This window comes from Pholis gunnellus, assembly GCF_910591455.1.
Source record: "Pholis gunnellus genome assembly, chromosome: 4".
In the NCBI taxonomy this organism is placed as follows: Eukaryota; Metazoa; Chordata; class Actinopteri; order Perciformes; family Pholidae; genus Pholis; species Pholis gunnellus.
Window position 1 is genome coordinate 8,409,849 of NC_136530.1, and position 24,558 is coordinate 8,434,406.

Consider the following 24,558-nt stretch of genomic DNA (forward strand, 5'->3'; position numbering starts at 1 on the left):
ATTCTGTAGAATGCAGATTGTTTCTATTGTATTTATTTAGCAAGAACAGACAATACTCCAGTCAGTAAAAAGGAATGCATGCGTAATTTTGGTGAAAAGATATATTCTGTCTTTCTCAAAATTGTTTTATTATCTGAAACGCAGGCTACCTTTTATTCCCATGATTTATACACACCTGCCGGCAGACCTTTGTGGATTTACTGTCTAAAAATATTCTAATGTTTTGATGTTTGGTTGCACAAACAAGTTTTACCCACCAGAGGCCAAAACACTGACACATTTGGAAGGTTTTCAGTTTGTGCATCGAGGCCGTAACAACACGCCTTGTTCTTCATGCTCCCTTCACAAATGAAAATGTGTAACACGTGGATGATCTCAACACAAAATGATGATACTTTTCCACTTTCTTTAAAATAACATTTATTTCCAGCATATTCATACAATGTGACAGCACAGCTTGTAACATTTGAAGATGAACTGACTTGATCCAGCACTTTGTCACAAAATATTAGAGCCGACTAAAGGATAAAGGAAAAGTCAAACGTAGCAGAGCGTTCCATATTACCAAATGCAATATATAATACAGGCAGTCGGAAATGAGCTAAAGAAATATGTGAGATAAGTGAAATGATACATGAGAATAAAAAGGGATGGCATTTACACATCATTAGTTAAACTTGTACATCAGGAAATGGGGTTAATATCTGTATAATCTACATGTTATATTTAACTTAATTTTGCTTCATTTAATATTTCATAAGTGTGTGAGAGAAATGCTTATTTTAAGTTTTATCTTGAATCTCATGTGCACTTAAGTTTCACCAACCAGCTGAAAAAAATGATAGAAAACTGATAAATCATGTCATTGTGTCTTCATTTTATTTTATATCCTGCAGAATTGAGATAACAATCAGTAATAAAAGCATGTGTATATATTCTAGCCTTTTGTGCAACTGGGTTTACTTTTTTAACTTTCCCAGCTTTATTGTGGATGTATTTTGGAATCTATAAATATATTTTCAGCTTCCGGTTATTTTATTGATCAGGTTCATGAATGTCATCCAATCTTTCTTAGACAAACATATAAAATTATTTTTTGAAAATTACACATAAGTGAGTTTATTATTTTTTATTTTTTTTAATTTTTTACCTCTCGGACCTTTTAACTACAAGCCAGACAATCCTATTATTTACAGCAGCCTGCAGCCAAAACACATCACAGATTTTCGCCAAAACATTCAACACTTGTGGCTACAAATACAATGCAATATGTCTGTTTGGTCAGTCCAGCAGCCTCACGGTTTTTCCGGCGTGTTGTTGACCAAAGGCCCGTACAGGCCGCTGGAATAGCCTTGCTCCTTGTGTAACATTGTCCTGTCCCTTATCAGGTCGCTAAAGGCATAGTCCATCGGGGGTCTGAAGCCCAGGGTGGGCATCAACCCGGTGGTGGAGTAAGGCGTCATGAAGGCCAGTCCCCGGCTGTGCGCAGAGTAGGCCAGCCGCAGCGGGTTCAGTCCCAGGTGGGTGCCCAGAGGATAGGTGCTGGGGTCGGCGAAGTGCGGGGAGTTTGGCTGGAGGGGAGAGAACGCAGAGCGGTTGCTGAGCGTCATGGCTCCGGGCAACATGGGCCTCGTCGGGGCGGTCGTGGATGCGGAGGACGGGGGAGGCTGCTGCGCGTTTTGGAGCACCCTCTCGGCCGTCCATGTCTCACCTGTCCCGGCCTTGTTGGAGCCCTGCGCGCCGCTGTTGTTGAGTATCTGCTCAATGGCCTGCACCACGTCCTTACCGCAGCCCTGCAGGACGAGCTCCAGGACGCTGCGCTTGTGGCTCGGGAACACTCGGGTCAGGATGTCGATGGCGTTCATGTGCCGGGAGGCCGCAGAGGACGGGGACGGCTCCTGCTCATCCTTGTCGGTCTCAGAGCCAGAATCAGAGCCGAGGGAGCTGACGGACCGAGGAGTTTCCCCTCCGTCTTTTAAAGGCTTAGACACCGGTGAGCTTATGAAAGACTCGCTGTCTCCGTTCTCAGAACCCGAGCCCCCATGTCGACCGTCCGGGGAAGAGATGCCCGGGGCCGAGTCACTTTCGGTGGACGCGGGTTTCCCCACGTTCTGCTGAGAAGTGGCGGATACGGACAGCTGGCTCTTTGGAAACAGCTCGTACTTCTGGATACTTGAATCTGTTGACACATTCAGAACATCACAGTGGGTAAGATGGGGGGGCAACATGTGAACATTACAGTAGGCCGAGTTAACTCGATAGAGAGTCAAATCCTGTGAATGAATCAGCAACAGAACAAGTCGGGAAATAAACACTTAAAACACCTATTAAACATTAGGCTTCAGTACAAACATCACCGGGTCAGTCTCAACATAAAACACACATTTGAATATGCCAAACAAAAAATCACTATCTTCTCATCAGGTGTCTCTTGGCATCCATATAGCAAGCTCAATAAAATAAGACTATAACAGTTTCATATAAATGGACGGAATAATCAACAATATTGAGGCGTTTGTGTTACTTGAGATAGCCAATTTACACTTCACTTATTTCCCCTTTTCTTTTGCCAGTGGCATAACTGACGCCTGTAGTTTTTTTACACTTCTCCTGCTCAAAGAAAAATAATAACAACGAAGACCTGCGCTTCTTATTCTTAATGCTTCCGCGGCTGCTCCACTCACCTGAGTTCATGTCGCTGTTGACACAGGTAAACACCTCGTAGCTTGGACGCGGTGGGATGATGCCGTTGGCGGCGGCCAGTGCGAGTCCCTCCGCCGTGCCGTAGAGCAGCTGCAGCTCTCGCGCCTCGTTCTCCTCTTGCGCCTGCTGCCGCCGCAGCGCCACTTGCGCCGCCATCACCCGCTGCCTCTCGGCGATCAGAGTGCACTTGGCGCACATACAGTCCTTCCAGCGGCAGTAGCGCTTGTGGCCCTTCAGCGCGGACACCACGCCGTGGTTCCTGCAGCGGGCACACTTCGGGGTGCGCGGGTACTTGTCCGTGGCGCGCAGGATGAGCGGAGGGCCGCGCATAAGGGTCCCGGCCATGGACATCGGGATGGAGGCTATCGCTGCGGCTGCAGCCGAGTGGATTTGAGAGGCAGAGGAGACTGTGGGGAGCTCCTGTCTCAGATCCATGCCCTTTGTTCCTCACTGATGTAACTGAAATAACAAGAAAACGGCTTTCTTCTGAACGATCTGTTTTAGTTGTACTAGTTGTGAGCCGTTCACATCTGCTCAGCGGGTCATCTCTGGGCAAATGGTAAAGTCAACGATGTCGCTCTATTGAGGATACTATCGTGCAAAAAAAAAGCTAGGATCGAAACTCTAATGTAAACTGTGCATGGAGTCTGCAGAAGAAGCAAAAATACTAAGATACTGTCGAGTTTAAATCCGAAAAGTTGCAGGAGCCGAGAGGAGCGACCATTCCTTCCCGGTAGAAAGTTTAAACTGTCCAGGAGGAGCTGAGGTTGCTACTCACCGCAGCCTGAGACACTAACTTCCTCCAGAGATCGTCAGTGGATACAGATCCCTCTCTCCCCTCTCTATTGTTGCTCCTACGTTTTCATTAGACAAATTTGACAACAATGTGGCGTCTGTCATTGGCCAAAGGAGGAAGGCGCAATCTGATTGGCTTGCCTCTTTTTTTCAACTGTGTCCACCTGAGTTCTTATTCCAAATATCAAGTGTTAAGAATCTGAAGGGAGTTCCCGGAAAGCTAAAATCGTTGCTGTGTATTTCCAAAAAAGATTTTTATAGATTCAAAACAATAGCCTCTATTATTTCATTTATTCAGCTTTATAATGGGCCGATATGCTGCCAAACAGGACACTACAAACATAAATCATAGCCCTGAAATGAGGGGAAATGCTCATCCCTTCCAACCACTTTCTGTTTATTTCTCAAGAAATATTCTGTATCATTTGACGACATGGTTGTTAGAGAAATCTCGAGTGTTATTACAATTATTACAGACAGGAATGATAGTCCTCAAAATAGAGATGATGCGTAATCTCATCAACCTGGAAGGTAAGTATCATTTATTTTATTGATTCACGAGGAAGCGAAATTTGATATGTTACAAAAAGTCTATATTTGAAGAGGGTTATTGACTGCAGACAGTGAAGTTATCGGTTAACTTGCACGGTTCACTCGGCTGCAGGAAAAGTGTGAAAAGAGTGTTTGACCCTGTCCAAATTATAACCTCGTCTCGTGGTCGCTACACTAGCCTTCATTTAATTAAATCAATTTGACATTGTAATTGATATAATATTTGTTTCATGAAGTTTATTGATGAAGACAAACTAAATCTGCTTCGTTTGACATATCATTTTGGATGTAGCCTATCGGGCTCTATAATATTTGGACATATTATTTGGAGATATAAATCAAAAACCTTTTCCTTTGTATGGAGTCATTGATGAAAGGAGCATCAAACCACAGGTGTGTCGTTATTTCGTTTCCCAAATGTAACGTGACAATGTCTCAAATGAAACTAATCCATAATAACGAGTATGCGCATCGATAAGAAATTTTACAAACAAAAAAATTATTTTGTCAAATTTTTCGATTTCTCTCTAATCAGTCTGCCGTGGGCCGTGTCCCACAATAAAACACTTGCTTTTATCAAATGTGTTTGCTCCGATTTTGCGCGTGAGTGTACACGTGCTATTATTTAATTAATTACAGAAATAAAAAAAATTAAAAATTGCATTTAATTTACAGGCAGATTCCTCGAAATAATTGGTTGTTATTTTAGAAAGATTATATTATATATATATTTTCTAAGCTTAACTTTGATCCTTATTTATTCTCAGCTAAACATAAAGCAACATCACACAGCCCATACAACAATCCAAATTAGGAATTGAAATATATTATTGTAATAATAATAATATTGTTGTTATTATTATTATTAATAGTAGTTTTATGTTGTCATCATTATTGACAACAAAAATACGAAAGTCTATAGGTAATCATGAATTACTCTACTTTGACATAATACATTTTTTTTTTTGTTAAAGTATCCTACTCCCTCTTTTTATTATTAAAAAAATAACTGGATTTGAAAATAATTTCCCTCTGACTTCATGAAACTCGATAGAATTAGCGTTTTTCACGGGCTGGTGTGTCGTGCCCCCATCGCTTCCCCACTAAGTGACGGACGATAATACTGTAATGCTTCCGGAGATTTGAGAAGTCCGCGACGCGCAGAGCTACAAAAGGGCAACTCTGCGGAAACCACCTGCTTCCTCACCTGTTCACTCAGGAGAAAACGCATGCAGGTATTTGAATTCAGATTAAAAAGTTATAGATGTTGTTTTCCTTCTTTTTTTTTTTTTAAATCAATAATTGTCAGTCCCTTTGAGGATGATAACAACAGTCTTAGTGGAGAACAACAACTTGAAAGCGGATGAAGAAAGAAATGGCTGCTCGGCGATGAGCAGCAGCAGCAGCAGCAGCAGCATCGAGTGTGTGCAGCCCTGCCTCTCTCCCCTCCCAGGCTCATTGTTTACTTTCTGAATCACTGTAAGCAAATGCCATCTGTTTCCCTCGCCGCTGTCATCTGCACCTTAATTACCTAGCCACCAGGCTAATAGAGACGATATTAAAACTACATCTTTTTGACATTCAAAGTAATTATCTGCATCTCACTCGCCTGTCCTGCGTGGTACAGTGATAGTAGCGAACTGCAGAGAAGGCCTGGCGCTCATTGGAGAGATAACAGCTTATAGGCTTAAAACGAATAATATAAAAAAAATATAGCAGCCTGCTTTTCTCATTAGTCCGACTGCTCAGGGTGTTACAGGCCGAGAAAGAACTAAAGAGAACAGTTAAAGACGACTGACTGGAAGTTCCTGAAACTTGAGATTTATCAGCTCTTACCATCACATTTTATTGTTAATAAGAGTGGATTTGAAGTGACAATTAGGCTGCTTGGTTCGAACAGGTGTTAATTGAGCCATATGTGTCCGTAGAGCACCATCAGTGCTCAGTGTTGAATATGATCACAAGTGAATTCATCCTGAAGTCTGGAGACAAATCACTGATTTCATCCAAAAGCGTACAAACGTTGCTGCTTTCGGCCTGTTAATCGTTCTAGTTTGGCTGCAGCATAACGGAAAGTTCATTTTGGAGAAATATGCATTATGATAGGGATTATGTTCGCTATTATTCCTCCTGGCCCAATTAAAAATGCCCCCCGCGCAATTAAAAGTGACTGTGAGCACTTAGAAAATCCAACATTCTTTTAACCACTTCATTAGGCCTATGCATAAAAAAAAACCGTGCGATGCCTTCATTTCTTTCAGGAAGGCTACAGACGAGTGGGTTTTTAACACCCTGTTAAGATCACAACAAAGGCCATGCTTGACCCAACATATGTAGCAGCATGTTTCCGCTGCCCCTGCACCCCGGTGCGGCTTTCTAGCGGCCTCTCCCACTACCGCTGCCCCGCCTGCAGCCCGGCTGGGCCCGGATCCCCTCCCGCGCTCTCCCGCTGCAGCAGCCGGCTCCGTCCTCTGTCACACAGAGGCAGAGGTTAGAGTAGCAGTTAGACAAGGGGCCGCGGAGAAAAGAAACGCACGGGGTTTTTCCACAGAAGTATTTACACGCTTGACGGGCACACACGGTGAAGGCCCGGGCTTACAGACAAGAGGCTGTTAACCTGCCACTTCACACCAGCTCCACTGCGCCGGGGAAGTGGATCAAGCTAAATGCATTCCTGTGAGGGCAGAGTCAGGGGAGCAGTGGACACATATAAAACACATTGTTGGGGGTGTGTGTGTGTGGGGGGGGGGGGGGGGGGTGTGTGTGTGGGGGGGGGGGGTTATAACTCTCTTTCCACGCTGTCATACAACAGTGACATAACTTAAAGCTTTACAATAGTGCTGATTTTTATATTGGGGTATGATGACCCGCATAGTATTATTTTCAATGAGGTCTGAAATTCATTGTCAATATTTAAACGAATTCTGGGAGATGTATTCAGGATCCTATTTGAGTACCAGCAAATTAACATTCTCCAGCAGCCTGCAGGTCCTGTAATCAAAATGTAAGTAATTACAAAAGCAATATCAGCAAAACATCAAGAGTGTGTATTCTGCATATACATTTTGAGATTATATTATTCAATATTATATTACTATTTGAACACTATTCATTGTTTCTGGGATGAGATGGAGCTGAGATTTTGACTACTTGGTGTGATCTGCAACAGTCCATCATGTTTTATAAACTCAGCAACGTAAAAACACCTGCCATAGTGGAGTAAAAACAAGTAGCATAACATGGAAGTATTGAGTAAACGATGTGCACTTGAGCCCAGTAATTGAGTACATTTACTTATTCACATCCCACCACTGGAGGAAAAAAACCTCAAAAGATTCTCCAGAGTGTTTTTATGGCTCTCAGCCGTGCAGAAGTCACAAAGACAAACAGCCATATAAGCTAAATTACAGCAGGATTGGCTGAGGCCATGTGCTGCAAACATTCGAGCTGAAGAGGCAGAGAGAGGTCTCTCAAGCATCACTCTTCACCCGCTAGAATAACACTTATTTGTAAATGGGGGATAACCCCGCCATGGCGTATGAATATTTCAAAGATTTGAAGGGTCGCTCTCTGCCAAAGCTGTTGGCCAGCACTCAGGCCCCCCCCCCCCCCCCCCTCCTCCTGCTCCTCTCTCTCTCTCTCTCTCTCTCTCTCTCTCTCACACACACACACACACACACTCTCACACGCACGCACACACACACACAGAAAAAAATACCGTTTTTGTGCCCCCAAGGTAGGTTGGCATGGATTATCTTTGTTTAATGAATGGGCTACAAGTGTTCATCAACAAGCCGAGATTATTGGGCTCACTCGCTCTCCCTTCTGCAAGCCATAGTGGCATATAACTCTGGTGTGTGTGTGTGTGTGTGTGTGTGTGTGTGTGTGTGTGTGTGTGTGTGTGTGTGTGTGTGTGTGTGTGTGTGTGTGTATGTGTGTGTGTGTGTTAGAGAGAGAGAGAGAAAAAGACAGAGACAGACCTACACACTGCAGCCAATTAAAATGCACTCTCCCCTGCTCTATCCCTCCACATCTGCCTCCTTTTCTCCACCAACGAATGGCGCAGAAAAGAAGGAAGCTCATGAATAGGCGCTCATTGAGATCACAGATGGAGTATGGCTTTCTTTTTGCTAGAAATTTGAGAAACACCATTGTCCCCAATCAAAACTCAATGTGTTCGCCTACAATGGTGCCGGCTTTGAGCTCCGCCGCTTCAATTGGCCTTGTTTTTGAAACTTGAAGTGTTCAGCACAAAGACTTGGCCCTCCTAGATGTCACGACCGCTTCGCTTCAGAGTGTGTGTGTGTGTGTGTGTGTTTGTGACTATGTGCGCTCAGAAAAAGAAAAAAAAACACAATTAATATGAAGCTGTAATTACTCCCCTTCACGCCACTGCACCCATTCAGGACCCCACTGGCCCATTTATTACTTTATCCCATGTGGCTGATAATCCGAATGCCACAGGTTTTTATAAAACCTCTGCCGCGCGGTGAGGAGACGGATCTGGATGTGTGCGCGAGGAACATATATATACGTATATATATATACGTATATATGTATATGTATATGTATATATATGTGTGTAAAGCAACAAGTTGACAGAGGTCGAGGGCTGCAGTGATAACATTATAGGCAAAAGAAAAGTTAAATACCGATTAGATAATATATTACGACCGTTTCATGGTTTTAACTTTTTAATAGTTTCGGATTTATTAGTGCATTCATATTTAGATTTAGTAGGCTAATGGACCTAACGGCTCACAGTTCGGGTATAGTTGGTGTAATCATCTATTAACCTTGTAAATTAATTATAAGCCTTTATCGAATACCTTATTTATATGAAATTATATTTATTAACAAAATCAGCATTCACCTTTTTCACTTTCAGACGTGAAAAATGAAATGAATACATACATTTAGATTATTATTTTGTTTTAGAAATATCACTAAATGCAAAATTTGCTTTACTAAATTGTCTTTCATTTTGTTTTCATTTTTTGTATCTGAAACCTTTTTCTACAGCTCCTCTACCGTTCACACAACATTTAAAAGTATTTACTGAGACCAGGTGCCACAGCAGAGATGCGCTCTCTCCACATCAGCGCCCCCTGGTAGCCCACAGTCCGCACCAACACAACCAGCACAACCAGCAGCATGTATGCGGTCACATTAAATTCACATTGTCGTTATTTTAGAAGTCCTACTGAATACATACAATACATTTTCTCTCTGAACAATGTTTCATTTCATCACATATGAACGGTGCTGATTGAAGATGCATTTTAAAGTCCAAACGAATCATTAAACTATTATATCGTCAGCACAGACAGCACCCTAAAATTATTTCTGATTTTTTTCCCCCACATAAATTCTCCACTGCAGACTGAAATTCTTACTTATAAAATGTCATATTCTTTGGTCTGTCTGCAAAGAAAAAATGAAAAGGAGAGATTTAATTGGTCAGTTGACCCTCATGACGGCAATTTAGGATAACCTTAAACACACACACACACACACGCACAAAGTGTGTGAGGACATATTCCTTGATAGCATTTAAATATGAAAACTTGTTTTCGTTGAAAAGAAAGAAGTGAAATCCTGGATTCAGGATAATATGGCTTCGCATCAAAATAAATCCTGATTAATTTGCCGGTTTGTTTTTGAATGAGAAAGAATACCGACAGCACGACGGAGAATCCACAGGTCTGCATGACCGATACAATCTTAAAGTAAGTAATCATTAAAAGATGTTAACCCAATAAAACTGTGTTGACCTCCAGAGCCATCAGACAGCAGAGAGACACAAGGTGGACAGTTTGCTGCTCAAACTGCACTGTGTGTATTACTCCGGTTATATATTAAGAGGAAAGAAGAACAAGTTTTAACAGTTACAATAATTAAATCAATTATTTGTTTGCCTATACCTGTTAAATGGCGTTTGTTGTAAGTATTTTTTCTGGCTATTTATTTGTTGATTGATTGATTACGGCCTGTATTTTGTTTATTGGGGGGGGGGGGGGGGGGTTGCTCTCTTACAATGAGTGTGCATGGTTAATAAAGCATTACAAAAAGGATCCGGGCCCGCACCTTTACGCCTTTAAAGAAATCCCGACCCATTTCCAGGCCAGATTTTTTTTTTAATCAGATTGGTTACATGGCTGCAAGGAAAACGTGTTTTGTTTTTCCAAGATAAAAAGCCGAAGTCTCTCCATGTCTATTGTGTCATTAACAAACAGTACTGTGAACGGAGAGAGACAGAGAGGCAGAGATGACCCTCCCTTTGTGCCCACCCAACAGTTTAAGCTGCATAGATTCTGTTTCTTTGGGCAGGGCCGGCGTCTCTGAGAAAGTAAACTTGGGGTGACCCTCCAGGTTAGGCCAGTCTGGGATACAGGCGGGGATTCTGTGATTCAAGGAGCCGCCGTGCTCGGAGATCTCAGTTGTACCCACTTCAAAAGGAGGGAGGAGAGATCACTTGTGTCAGGAATTTTGTTCCCTCGCCAGTGGGCTGCATTCTTGACCCCGGCGGAGCTGGTTAAACATCATGGACGCTTTCCTCTTTTGTCATCGGAGAATCAAGACAGCAACCTGATGTTGCCACCACTGAATCTGTGTCAGGGGAGCCGGCAGAGTAAGCTCATTACCACACAGACACTTTCTCATCCCCCTGTGTCACATTTAAGGGGTGCTGCTTGGAAGGCGCTGATTAAGACATCCTGCCCAAGTTTGACTAATATGTCAGGAAAAAAAATGTTGTGCCTTCTACTTTATAAAAGAAAAAGGAACTAAATTATCAAAGTCAAAAATGAATGAAGAAAAAGCAAAGGCTTAAAAGCAAATTGGTTTAAAATGTGAGAAGATTTTTAAAGGATGCTTCATCATCTTTTTAAAAAAACGGAAAACTTGACATGAAGAAGAGAGTCCATGGCATTCAAAATCTGTTTATTTGTCATGATGACACTGAATATGTATGGTAATTTTTTTATGATTAATTTACTTGTAATAGTGCTACTGGAGGCCCACAAACTGATCTCATGTGTGACGGGAAATTATTACATGTTTTATTATATATTACGAATAATTAAATTATAAATCAGTGCTGTATTCAAACTTTGAAACCCCCCCCCCCGCAAAAAAGTATTTATCTAACAAGTTGACAAACAACTGTCATAAACGACATAATTCCTTCCCTAACAGTTAAAAAGCCGATGACTTTCCCCCAGTGAAACAAAAACAACTCGTGACAAGTTTGGTCAGGAATCAGAGGAATATCATTATGTCTCATTGGCAACTCCGACCGTATCACCATCATCAGCTGCAGCGGCACAGAGGGACGTGCCTGTGCACATCACGCTCAAAAGGCTGCGTGATAGAAACTGTAATCTCACACTTGAGAGGAGCTGCACTATGCAGGCTACACTGTTCCCCGAGGAAGAAAGACACACTCTGACAGACGAGCAGAGGTGCACCTGTCTGTCTCCTGCAGAAACGCACCGGGCTTCACGCTCACTGAGCTCCCCGCCCTGCTCCGACCTCGCCCTCGCCCCGAGCTGCACCTGTGTCGGTGACACGCGCGCGCACGCACGCACACTGCGCCAATACAAATGTCATCCACGGACATTTTGCCCTTAGAGCTTCAGCAAAACGTTAATACTCCAGCTCTCACGCATCAAACTCAAAGTTCTCCTCACCGACCTGTTTGATAGAATTGAGGCACTTTACATATGTCATATTTAGGGAGGAAAGTCAAAGTCATTTTTCACTTTTAAAGCTCAGTTAGAATACATGTTTCTATCTCGGGCTTTTCTTCAGGATGGATGTAGACAAAGTTGTGATGGACAAACATTTGCGACCCACCGTTTGATTGTCTGTCATTGTAGCTGAACGACCACTGAGGGATATTTGAACTGTTACCTGTTGTGTCTTCTTGCTGCTGTTGCAGTGAACGCTGTTCATCCCTCCATCATTCCTACAGCACAGCCAGAGTCATCTGTGGCTCTCACGGGGAATCTCTGATAAGGCTGCGAAATTTGCCACAATGCATAGATCTCATGGACAAAGTCAATGCTAAAGAAAATTAAATATCTGTATTATTCTTACAGTTCTTCTTACAGTTCTTCTTTCAAAACTTTTAGGGACTTGCTTTCAAGTTTTAAGGGCATTACCGAGGCAAACCTAAGTCTTAACAACAAAAAGTGTTTTAATTTCCTTGAACAAATATCAATAGTTGAAAATATATTGTTATATATATATTTTTCTCACACCTTGTCTCACAACAACGGTTGAACACAACTTGCTAAATCTTTTTTAATTAAGAGAAAGAGAGACAGAATTTGTCCTGCAGTGTTTCTGTCTCACTCTCTCTGTCAGTGCCTGAAGCAACGAGTCTTGTCTGGTCAAACCCAGGGAAGTTTGGCTGGCTGAGCACATCAGGTCGACTCATTCCTCGCGTGAGAAACCAGACGAACCCATGGCGCTGTGTGTATTACACAAGTAGCCCCAGTGATTCATAACTTGCATTACCAAAGACAACTACATGGCTAAGTTAGACCTTTTAAAACAATTTGAGAGTCATATTTTCCCACAATGAACACCATAGGATTTGATGGCATTATTCACAGAGAGGTTGACGAGATAATTGTCTGTTGCACCCGCACGATTAAGGCGAAGCTCACAGAACTCCCGTTTGGAAGAAGACAAACTCAAAACAGCTTGAACAGACTTGGTTTGCTCTCCAGTTATCGTCTTAAGAAGATTTAAACTACTCTGGGACCAAACAGGGTCTTACATCGTTCCCCCAAAGAGACAGAGTTCAGTATTGCAGTCAGGTAAAGTCTGTTCTAAAGAAGCCAGAGTTTACATCCACTAAAGTCTGACTTTGACTTGTGTAAGAGATTATAGTTGTACAATGATTTAGGAAAGGCCCATCGATTCATTTCACGACTAATAGCTCCTCGTTATGCAACATTTCAATATCAATTTAAAAGACCGACACCAACTTTGTTTTGTAATGAGTGTTTCTGCTTGACCTTTCCCGTATCACAGCACGAATGAATATACTACACTCTAGCAATCCCTCCCCAGTCTGACAACTCTTGATCTGCATTAATTACATATTCTTTTTTTCCTGAAGCAGCTTGTTCGTGACGCTCGCTCTCTGCTGGGGTTCTCAAACTTTGCCTTTAGCTGACAGAGGAGCCCTGATACAGATGGAGGGCTAAGCCTGTGTGATCTCTCCTCGCTGAAGGCAGGAAATTAGCTGCAGTGTGACTGATATTACCAGGTGGCGCGTGACTGAGAATATTAAAACATTGCAAAAGGTCTCTCGGCGGCAACAGAGATGTGAGGATGCAGATCTAAAATTTTGGCATCTGTAAAAACGGACTCTGGACAACCTGGGCAGCGTGTTCCGGTTTTCTTGATTATAATCAAACTTGCATAAAACAGCTCAAACATGATTAAGAAGTTGAACATGAACGCCGCACATTAAGATATCTAGCAGCCTGTTTAACACAAGGACCTTTGTGATTTACTTCCTTTTGACTCCGGCTTTGGCTCCTGGTGTCTCACCAGTTTAAAGCAGCCACAACGTTTGTGGTGACAGATTTTAAAGCTCCCAAAGACATCTGAAATCTCTAACTGAGATTTGTTTAAAGAAACAGCTTTGTTAAATTCATTAATAATCATCCAATAATAAATTATTAAATAATTATTATGTTATAATACCCCCCACGATGCAGAAATTGATTGATTTGCAAAGTTTAATATAAAAACCGATGATTTTCCATTTACTCTGAATATTTATAGGCCCTCCATCACAAATCTTTGCATAACTTGAGAGAATTAAGAAGTAAAAAAAGAAAAAATCACGTTTCAATATTTTGTGTGTGTGTGTGTGTGTGTGTGTGTGTGTGTGTGTGTGTGTGTGTGTGTGTGTGTGTGTGTCAGGACGTGTTTCAACAGATTTCCGGGCAAGACGAATTGATGTTCATATTCATATATTTTATATAATGTATATCAAACTAAAACTAATACAGCATCAAACTTAAAAAGGATCAAGAGAAAAAAAAATAAAAAACAACTGAAAACTGAGCAATCCGCTGGCTTGTGGAGCAGTGGGTGTTAAAACCAGGGGGAGCGGAGACTGAGGGGGCTTCTCATGTGCAGATGCTGCAGGCGTTCCCATCACGTCTCACCCCCGCGGCTGACAGCAGACGGAGGGATGCAGGGGTGGAAGATGGAGGGGGGGGGGGGACAGAAAGTGGAGTTTGGGAAGGTTAAGGGAGGAAATACAGGTGTAGATGAAACCGCCCTGACTTCTGCCGGGCAACATCTCTTCTTGCTTTTTATTTTATTTCCATTTTTTTTTTTTTTTTTAGCATTTTTCGATTTCAAACACACAAAAAAACATGTTCTAAAAAAGCAGCCTTGGTGTGTTGAATGTGGACACAAGGGGAACAAGTCCATGTTTTTTGTTTTTTTTATTATTTTCCTGTGACAAAGATTTGTCTTCTCAGTCTCTCCATTCTGTTATCGTACTGTGTTGTGTTGTCGGGAACGTGAAGTTGTGGAACGAGAGAGAGTAGGAGCGAAGGAGAGAGACAGAGAGAGAGAAGGAGAGAGAGAGAGAGAGAGAGAGAGAGAGAGAGAGAGAGAGAGAGAGAGAGAGAGAGAGAGAGAGAGAGAGAGAGAGAGAGAGAGAGAGAAAGAGAGACAGAGAGAGAAAGAGAGAAAGAGAGAAGGAGAGAGAGAGAAGGAGAGAGAGAGAGAGAGAGAGGGAGGTTTGGGGGAGGTGAATGTTTGGCTGTGTGCTTGTGATACTGTCTTTGCTCCTCTGTGCAACACGTGTACACTAGGCATTCATGTGCCACGACCAGGCCGAGGGCAGAGAAGCTTACTTGCACTTGTGTGTCACTGGACGTGCATGCCAGTGTGTTTATGTACGTCTGAGAGGATTGGTTATGTGTGTGTGTGTTGGTGTGTGTGTGTGTGTGTGTGTGTGGTGTAGGCCCGGACTGGTGGGGCCCATGCTCGGTGACTAGTGTGTGTCCAGCCAGTTTATCAGTCAGTCGGTCCTCTCAGGTACCAGAGGGCCAGTTCCTATTCTTTAGCCTCCAGGAAGAGCGTCTCCTGCGGAAACAGCTTGGTCTCCAGCAGAGTCGACCCTGAATCCATCTGGGTGATCTGAGAAGAGACAATACAGGGAATATATCAGACCACCGGCAATCAAACTTCTTAATACTGGGGCTGTAACTAATGATTAGTTTCAATATCATCAGACACGTATTTCTCTCACTTCATTGATGAATCATTCATTCAGTCAATAAACATCAGAAAGTAGTGAAAAATGCCCATCACGACCAACAGCCCATAAACCAAAAATATTAAATGTACAAATGGTATAAAACAGAAAAGCAGCAAATCCTCACAGGAGGAAGCAGAACCAGCAAATGTTTAGTTTTTATATAAAAGAGAGAAAAAAAGAAAAAAAACATCAAAGTTGTTTGCAAAAATGTTTCTGCCAACGGACTAATCCATCAATTGACTTACTGTTTCCTCACTGCTAAACGCCTTTTATTTTTCTTCTGTTTCAGCCTCCACACTCAGCTGCTATTTGTGAAGAGGAGATTTTAACCAAAGTGGATAAATACTGTACGACAAACCTTTATAGTCTACAGGCCTAAGACACACAAGCAGGTTTTTAAGTCTCCGGGTTAACCCTAAAATATTAACTTCTTAAATGTCGTTCTCAGATTTATCCATACTTGTGTGGACGAGACCTCAGTCATTCTGCACTACTGAAATCCTTTACCGTATATCTCACTATATATGCCCTGCAATCCAGACAGGAGAACAGTGTAGCTTTACTGCTGAGTTCATTGAATGTGTGTGTGTGTAAGTAAGTAAGAGAGTGTGTATTATTCTAACTTCATGTTTTAAAAGAAAGTCAAGGCAGTAATCTGAGCAGCTAGAGCTTCGTTTCCCTAAGAGGGCCATCAGGTTTGTTTTCTTAAAAAGGCTCCAATCCAGAACAAACTGATGAACGTTACAGGACGGGAGAAAGTGTGTGTTGTATCTGGTTGGTTAGTGTGTGTGTGTGTGTGTGTGTGTGTGAGAGCAAGAGTAGTGGTGATTCAGAGGACAACTGTGTGTTTTTAAAGGCTAATAATGCCTTATTTCAGCTGTGACAAAGGTCAAAGAGAAACGTAGAGGAGAGAAACATTTATGTGCGTTCAATGCTCTGCACGACAGCTATTGTCTAAAAGCGGAGGAATAATGCAGTACCACCCACAGCGGAGGTGATGGAGTTAGCTGACATGAAGGGGGTCTGACCTATGTTTTTCTCTTAGCTTATGTGAGCTAATCACTGGAGGGGTTGTGTTACATCGGGCCAATCTAACACCTGGGCTGAATGGGCGAGGTGGTGTGACACGGAGATGTGTCCAGGGCTTATCTGATGACTGCTACGTCAGCCCCTCTGATTAGGGCTCCTATTCTAACCTCGCAGTGGGATAATTAACCAGCTCCCTGTACCTGCTTTAGAAAGGTTGGTTGGGGGGGGGGGGGGGCAAGCTAGCGTGGTAAAGGTCGACCTCACAACAAGCAGAGTGATAGGTCTGAGACAGACTATTGTCGGGGAGGAAATGTGAACTCTGACCGTGAACTGAACCAAAACCTCACCTACAATCGCCTCCTGCAGACTATGTGACAAGTGGCCTCACAGTCCAGTATTTTAAACTCTTTACATAAATACAACAATAATCTAACTTGATTTTTGAGCTCCCAAGAAGAATTTAAGATACGTCAAACCATCTCAAACAATGGTGATAAACAGTGAGTCTCCTGCTTTTATTTGAGGCTGAAAGCATTGATATAAGTAAACATAAAATCTGTCAAACTAGAAGGTGTACGAGGATTCGGAGAGAAGAGGAAAAAGGAGGCAAGGGAAGGTGAAGAGGACATATCAGCATCAGACAACCTATCCATCTCCCATGGGTGTTTGGAAATGTCGGCAGTCTTTGACTCCATGTCTTTCATCCCCTTGTCCTCATTTCAACGTGTCATTTAGACTCTTGACTTTTCAGCGGGGTCCCTGGAAGCCCGGCGGTGGCAGGGAGGGGCTGCCACGACAACCTCATGCCCCTCACCTAGCCAGCCGCCTCGCAGCCCAGCGGGGAGCGACATGCCGTGAAGAGAGGTAAAATGGTGTGTGTGTGTGTGTCTCTTTATGAGTGTGTGTAAGCATATTCCATCCCGACAGTGGGGAGAACGACCAACAGGGTCTGCTGCGTTCTTTTTCCCACCTCAGGAGCAGCGCGTTGCAAATGGCTGCCATGCTAATGAACCCGACAGGCTGTTATGACACCACAGCATCAGGTAGGAGTAAATGAGGCTTTGGGGTGGAGCAGGTGTGTGTGTGTGTGTGTGCAGAAGTGTGTCTGTGGTCTACATATAAGCCTATGTGTGTGTGTGCGCTCTTAGTGAATTCGGGAAGAGAGTTTGTGCTCGTATAGTTCACCAGGGAGAAACGATGGGGGGAGAGCAGCATCTGACTCTCAAAAAGAAAGTAGGGAAACAAGATGCCACACTGACACAGGAGACGGGCGCCATCGGTGATTGTTTACATTGTTATCCAATTAACAGACCATAAGCATGGAGGCATCTGTCAACAAACAAAGCTGTTGTTTTTCCTCTGCTCTGCCTAAGCCATTTTCTCTCCTCCTGTGCCTACACAGCCATGCATGCATGCATACATACATACATACATACATACGTACATAAGACAGACACAATCTAGCTCTCTGCTTTGCAATTTGTTTTTAACCTTGAGTCAATATAATTTTCATCTGCCAATTTAGATCAAATCAATCAGCTAAATTAGGGACTGACTATTTTAAAAAGATGAGATTAATTTACAAAAGATTTTCATCCGTCTAAATAGCATTTGTGAGAAGAAGAAAAAAAAAGGTTTTCCAGAAGTTAATTAAAAATACACAAATGAACAGAATAAATACTCAATTGAACAAAAGCAAAATCCAAAGAGGTTATACAATATCTAGAGGCTCAGCATTAAAAAGGCTAATTTTAAAACGGGAACTAATTAAAAACACAGATGGCGCCTCTCGGCAATCTTTGATATTTTGTCTTTACTTTCCTGTGAAGAATTGCATGACATAAAATAATCAGCTAATATCAACCCCGTGTATTTGGCATGTTCAAATAGCAGATATTCGACGGTCAAAACCACATAATTAGCACTTAACGTGCAGTTTAAAATAAATACCATAACTGTAAGGCACTTGATTAAAATGAATAAAACACACTGATAACAGAGGAGGCGACACTAAGCAATGCTGAGCCGTGAAAGAAAAGAAAGGGAAAATAAACACAGGCCCTCAAGATGTCCGTTTCCAACATAATCAAACGTGCAGCTGAAATAACGCATTTTTAATGAAGCCATTACAGGCCCTACTATGTTAATTAAAACCAAATAACTTGTCTGTTTTAAACTAGTGTTGTCAAGTGTTTATTTGGCCAATTACAAAAGCAGTGGGAGATCATTATCTGCTGCCAGGAGCGTTGACAGCACGTAGCGCCGGGGCGTGAACAGAAAAGAACAGACCAGAATGCGGCACTTCAAAGGCAGAAATGCACCGCACAGCCCGGGGGGGGGGGGGGGGGGACTGGGATTGGGGAAGAAGAGAAAAGGAGGGAACAAGCCAAAGGAGAGAAAATACAGAAATACGATTAAATAGTTTATGCTTTAAAAATATATTTAAAGGGTAAAAAAGAAAGGGATTTAGGGGGGGGGGGAGTGAGAAGGCATATGGAGGATACAAAGGCTGGAGAGGAAAACAAAAGTATAATTGAGCAGGGAGGTAGAGAGGCAGGGGGAGAAGGAAAGAGGAGGGAAAAGGGAGTCAGAGGGAGGGAAAGCTGGGAGGCAGAGGAGCAGCAGAGGTTTGAAAGTGATGAAAGGGTTGAGATAAACTCAAGACTTTAACATTGCAAATGTTAATGTAACGTGTGTTTTGAATAATAAATTGTTCCTGGTGTGGGCTTTACACAAAAAAAAGTTGAATTAACTTTTTTTTAAATTCTCAAAATCTACTCCTTTGCCCTCCTTCGAAATGTCAGAATCTATAAATATGCAAAAATTGGGTCTCCAAGACAAGTAACAACAAGCAAAGCGTGTTTTTGAGCCGAGATCCTGGAGGGCCTGTAGTTTTTGTGTATAGAGCCACGTTTCACATCCACGCTCAAGAGATGAAGCAGAGTGCCGAGCAGCACCATGAAGCTGTGGCTTTGTGCGGACGAAACTTTGAGTGAAACTTATAAAATAAACCGCCGTAGTTCTTCCTGTGAATACGATTCCTTCATGATAGCAGGACAAGAAAAAACGAAAACATACCAGTACAACAGATGTCAAATCTATTTCAGTACAACCCTCTTCTGTGCCACTGTTTATTTGTCCTGCATCTCAGGTTTTGTCTAAGAATCATTCGGGCAAATTCACTGACAGAGCTGGAAGACGGATTAAGAGAAGGTGAAATGGAGTACAGTATCACAGTGAGAAAGAGAATACGCCGCTATGACAGTGTTTGGGTGTCTGTGCGAGCAGCCAGGCAGGAAGGGCCGACAGCCAATTATTATACCGGCAGTCTAAACATGTTCACCGCGAGCTGGAGGAAGAAGACCTCGGGCCTTTCAACGGTGGTTTGTGCTCAACAAGTATCAAAGAAAAAAAAAGGAGGAAATTCTTGAATGGAGAGCTGAAAACTGAAACACTAAAAGTCTCTCCCCCTCCTTCCTCAAACTCGCTGACAGTCATAGAAACGGAGAAAGGGTTAGCTCCCTGAGCACGGCTAAGCCTAGTACAAATGATGCCAGTGTAAGGCCTGCTGTAGTGCTGAAGAGATAAGCCACTGATACCAAATGTTGGGGAACAGACTGAGTCCAAAAATTGGAGACTAATAGACACTTATCGGCGGAAAAAACCCACCCGCGAATCAAAGACGTCATTCGACTCGGATGTTTTACCTTAAATTGTCAAAAGATGATTTACAAAATGTGAATGCACCCGCGTGACCAGATGATCGCAATACAGCCCGTTTTCCTGGTCGATAACGTTGTAGTTTCAGCCAAACGTACTCAACACAACTCGAGCAAATCCACTAATTTGTGTTACGGCTGAATGTATGGAACAAAGCAGGCTTGCGAGGAGGGGAATAGCAAAAGAAAGAGTGACACTGCACAAAGCTGCTGAAAACTAGGAAAGGGAAAGAAGGTTTCAACACTTGTGCCGTATTACAAATGCAATAGTGGTCTATCCTCTATCCTCTGATCCTGGCAGAGCAACAGTGAGAGCGTCTGGACGGGATGGAGGCTTTCTATGCTCCCTCTCATTTAATTACAACACAGAGCTGCAGGATTAGACAGGGGCCTGTGTTCACAGCCTCATACTGGCACTACCACTGAGCTGCTTCTCTCCTCTCTTTCCCCAAATCTCTCGCCTTTCCTTTTTCTGGAATTATCTCCCATCGTCTTCTTTTTAATAACTTCCCCACTTGTCTTCTCTATCCTTTCCTCTTTCAGACAGTTTCTCTGATTAAATCTTTTCTTTGTTTAAGCTTTTGTCTTCTCTGTTCTCTTTTTTCGACTAGTTCTGCAGTCACCAGCCTCTCCTCGCTTCTCTACCCCTCTCTAATCCTCCCATCCTGTTTTTGCCGGAATTTCATCTGCGATGCAGACACATCTTTATCTCTGTCTCAAACACATGTTTACTCTTGATTATAAAGAGACAACTGTGAATCCTTTAAGTGACAAAGTTGTGAGCGGGGCATGTGTTTGCTTGAAAATATTTGTGCATGTGTTGAAGTGTGTGATTGTGACGAAATGAAGAGTGTGAGCTACGCGTTAATGTGTGTGTTAGTTTGAGGTGTTTGTGCCCTGGCGGTCTCTACAGACTACGATGGCACACTGCCTGGGCAAGCCTACACACACACACACACACACACACACACACCTCTATACAACCAACACCACCCACCCCTCCACATGCACTCCTCTCTTGATTAATGGAAATCCCATTTTTGTTTCCAGCAGCATGGCTAATTAAACTGGTGGTTAAAACAGAGCTCATTAGCTCTCTGCCACAGAGCGCGGCGGCTAGGCCTGCTAATGACTGGCTGTAGATGGCTGAGTGCTGCCGGGCGTCAGCAAAAGAGCCATAGAGAATACTGCTGTTAGTGCTGACAACTGTATCCTAACACAATCATCGTGTACTGTATTCACAATGGACTGATAGTAATTAATATTCACAGAATAATACGTGTGCGCAGGTGGGTGGATAAACAGCGGGCTTAGCTCGCTCCGTCACAGGTACGAGTAAACAAAAGCAGCGACACACACACACTGGGAAAACAACGGTGACAAAAAAAGCAAGAAAATAATGATCCATCAGCAACAACAGATTGCCTTAACTATTGTCCCCGCTGCTCTCCACGCACAGCCGTCGGCTGAGGTTCAGCCCCGGCCTAGAACGGAAAAGCCAATTACAGCCGTGGATCTCTCCAGCAGAGATGTTAGCCGTGGCCGAGGACACTTCATAACCTGCTGCTACTCTTCTGCAGCGAGGACAAATTTAGCACGTTATGAAAGACCGCACAAAGACAGAGCTCTGATAACTATGACGTCTTTCCCTCTCCACTTGTGAACTGAACAGCGTACATTTGGTGTTGGTCTTTTAAAGCCCCTTTGCTGGACATATACTGGCAGAAGGCGTTCATTATTTCGCTGACGTGCTGACGTTTCTAAGTAAGAGAGGAAGGTGTAACACTCACATTTTTACGAGGGAAGGTGGTGAGGAGCTTGAACTCTTCGAAGGGGTAGCCCTTGGAGGCCACAAAGTCGAAGAGGACCTGAAGCTTACAGCTGCCCAGGAAACGCCTTTCCAGAAACTCGCCACTTGGTGTGCGGATTCGCAGTTTGCTGATTTGCTCTGCTGAATCCTCGTCGGGCTCCGGCGGTAGGGCATGCTCCAATGACAAGCGGATTGCCTGAAAGAATTTTACTTTGGTCAGTACAGCACATTGACAACTGTCAAATACCTCATAATAACGAGAGAAAAGGCCAGATTTCTATCAGGCAAATGGCCTAATTGATTAAAGGTGGACTTCCTTGTTTGAAGAGAACAGAGGTAACATCAAAAAGGCAAAGGCGATGCAAACACCAGCCTCCTCCAGACTCTATGCATCATTCTGTGAAGTGAGGAAAAACTTCACTCTAGTCTGTGAATACTAAAATACATGAAAATGAAAGGAGTAAAAAAAAACAAAGATTCTAGATAAAATAGTGATTCACTGTGTTGAGTGAAGGCAGAGCGGTTTACATACAGGTGCTGGTGAGGTGCAGCTGTCATTACTGGTGCTGCAATCCTTCTTCTTTCAAGCCTATTAGCATAATAAAGTCTCTATATTAGATCGGTTTACAGTCTGTTGACAGAAAGTGAGCAGGAGTAAAAAGCTACTCGGTTAATACAGTGATGATCGAAATTTACGAAAAGGGAGGATGAACGCTTTCCTGATTAAAACATCTTCTAATTTAACTGGTTTATTTGAATGCACATTAAAAACACCAAGGTAAAAGACACATATTCATCAAATGAATTGAATAATTGCAGGAGAGGAAGGAAGCTGATACAAAGTCCTCTGGAATAGAATCCCCAAAAAAAAAATCTGAGATTCAATAAAGTGTCACTTCAAAAACGACCCCTGGCTCTCTGCTCTCTGTTTATAGTCAAATTAAACCAGAACCTCAACAGTAACGCTGGCAGTTATGAAGATGACGACACACTATCCAAACAAGTGTGAAAGACAAGCCAAGAAGTTGCTCCCAGAGTCGGATTGCAGAACTGTTGCCTCACATTAATTAAAGGATCCTCTTGTCCTGAGAATGTTATTGAATTAGTTGCCCTGTGCATCACCCTGTTCCCTACAGCCTGGTGAGGCCCAGAAGGTTGCCAAGTAGCATTTCGGCATTTTTTTTTAAAACAACCAAGTGTTTTCCTGGTGCTTCGTGCTTTCTTGCCGTTGCTCAGTCTTTTAGGGGAACCTGAGATTCTGCTTGTTGAATACAGCAGTGTCTACCACAGAAAGTCATGTTTCATAAGAGCCGATTTTAAAAGACACTACATTTGGTAATACAGTATACACCAGAGTGAGAGTGTCTCACAGCGCAAAGACATCCATCAACTGTCGTCCTCCACATCAGAGGCAATCAGCTCTCCTGTGCTTCAAAAACCGCGCTTCAGCCGCTCCCTGGAGCCTCTCTCTCCTCTCTGCTCCTTCCCGTCGCCTCCCTCCTCCCCCCGCCTTGTTGTTCCTGTTTGGCCAGCCGGGGAGCATATGCTGTGACAACACGCCCCGGCTTTATTTACCAACCATAATGCAATTATATTTCATAAGAGTGTACAACAGTAGCTCATTAGCAGCTTCTGGTGTTGGGTGGGCAGGGTAGCACGCGTGCCGCTCCACCATCAGCTCCCTCAGGTATAAGAGCTGATGCTGACTGAGTCAAAGGGGCCCCACGGGGACAGACGTGCACACACATATACACACACACACACAATAGACAGGCGTGTGTGTGTGTGGTGGGGGACATACACATGCAGACAGGCAGTCAACCACAGACACAAGCGCAAACACCCACACAGGTAAGAGGTAGCGTCCCTCAAGAAACCACAGGACACACGTCTGGTCGAAGCCTCGGGCCCAGGCTGCTCCACACAAATAATCAGGAGCATCTATCCGTCCATTTATCTGCCTCTCCAGCTCCGCTCGGCTAACCGCAGAAAGCAAACAGACGACGGGTGGGGGAGAGAGGTGCACCTGACAGCCGCACAACTGTATGCTAAGATCCCTGAAGGAGGTAAATAATAAAGTCAACCTACACAGGTGCATGCACATACACCCCACCTCAATTCACCAGCTCCTACTTTCATCTCACTCTTCTTTGCACAAAAGGCACAGAATCTCACAGAAAGCACTCCCACTAGCATTGCCCGCTCTCTGGGGCAACTGATGTTTTTGTTGTGTCTGAAGTTTCTGTCATATACACGACTAGATTGCTCATAAGACCGAAAACTGTAAACAACAAGAGATAAAAAACTGTTTACACAGTGTACTTTTGAATTTCTCAGAGTTGTAAAGAGCAACAACATTGCAGTATCATATGAAAATATGTATTAACATTATGGTAAAACAATGAATCTTGGCACAGTATTCAGATATGATGACTTTTAGTTAAGGATATTATAAGTCTGTTCACGGTAAGTGACAACGTAGTAAGCAGGAGGTGCCTGTTAAGATGAAGAGCATCATTTGTAATCTAAATGCTTAAAACAAATTATAACTTGTTTACTTGAAAAGGTATATGCAAATGACGACAATTGTTTTATTAAATATACATTTCTTCAACTATATCAATGGTAGAAAAAATAATGTCTGA

At 43.0% G+C, this 24,558-nt stretch overlaps 2 protein-coding genes across 2 annotated transcripts in view; both read right to left on the minus strand.

Moving 5' to 3' along the window:
* Window positions 1-1,295: 1,295 nt before the first annotated feature.
* On the minus strand, window positions 1,296-3,138 carry dmrta2 (DMRT-like family A2; the record flags this gene model as incomplete). Its single annotated transcript, XM_079158659.1, has 2 exons — window positions 1,296-2,179; window positions 2,685-3,138. The coding sequence occupies 2 exons, from the start codon at window positions 3,136-3,138 to the stop codon at window positions 1,296-1,298; spliced, it is 1,338 nt and encodes a 445-aa protein (XP_079014785.1).
* A 10,900-nt stretch (window positions 3,139-14,038) lies between these two features.
* The window catches only part of faf1 (Fas (TNFRSF6) associated factor 1), a 58,205-nt gene continuing 47,685 nt past the window's right edge, over window positions 14,039-24,558 (minus strand). The window contains exons 18-19 of the mRNA XM_079157877.1: window positions 21,894-22,109; window positions 14,039-15,234 (exon numbers count right to left, since the gene is read on the minus strand). Of these exons, the coding sequence (XP_079014003.1) occupies window positions 15,151-15,234; window positions 21,894-22,109 (300 nt within the window). The 3' untranslated portion in view covers window positions 14,039-15,150. The remainder of the gene's footprint in view (window positions 15,235-21,893; window positions 22,110-24,558) is intronic.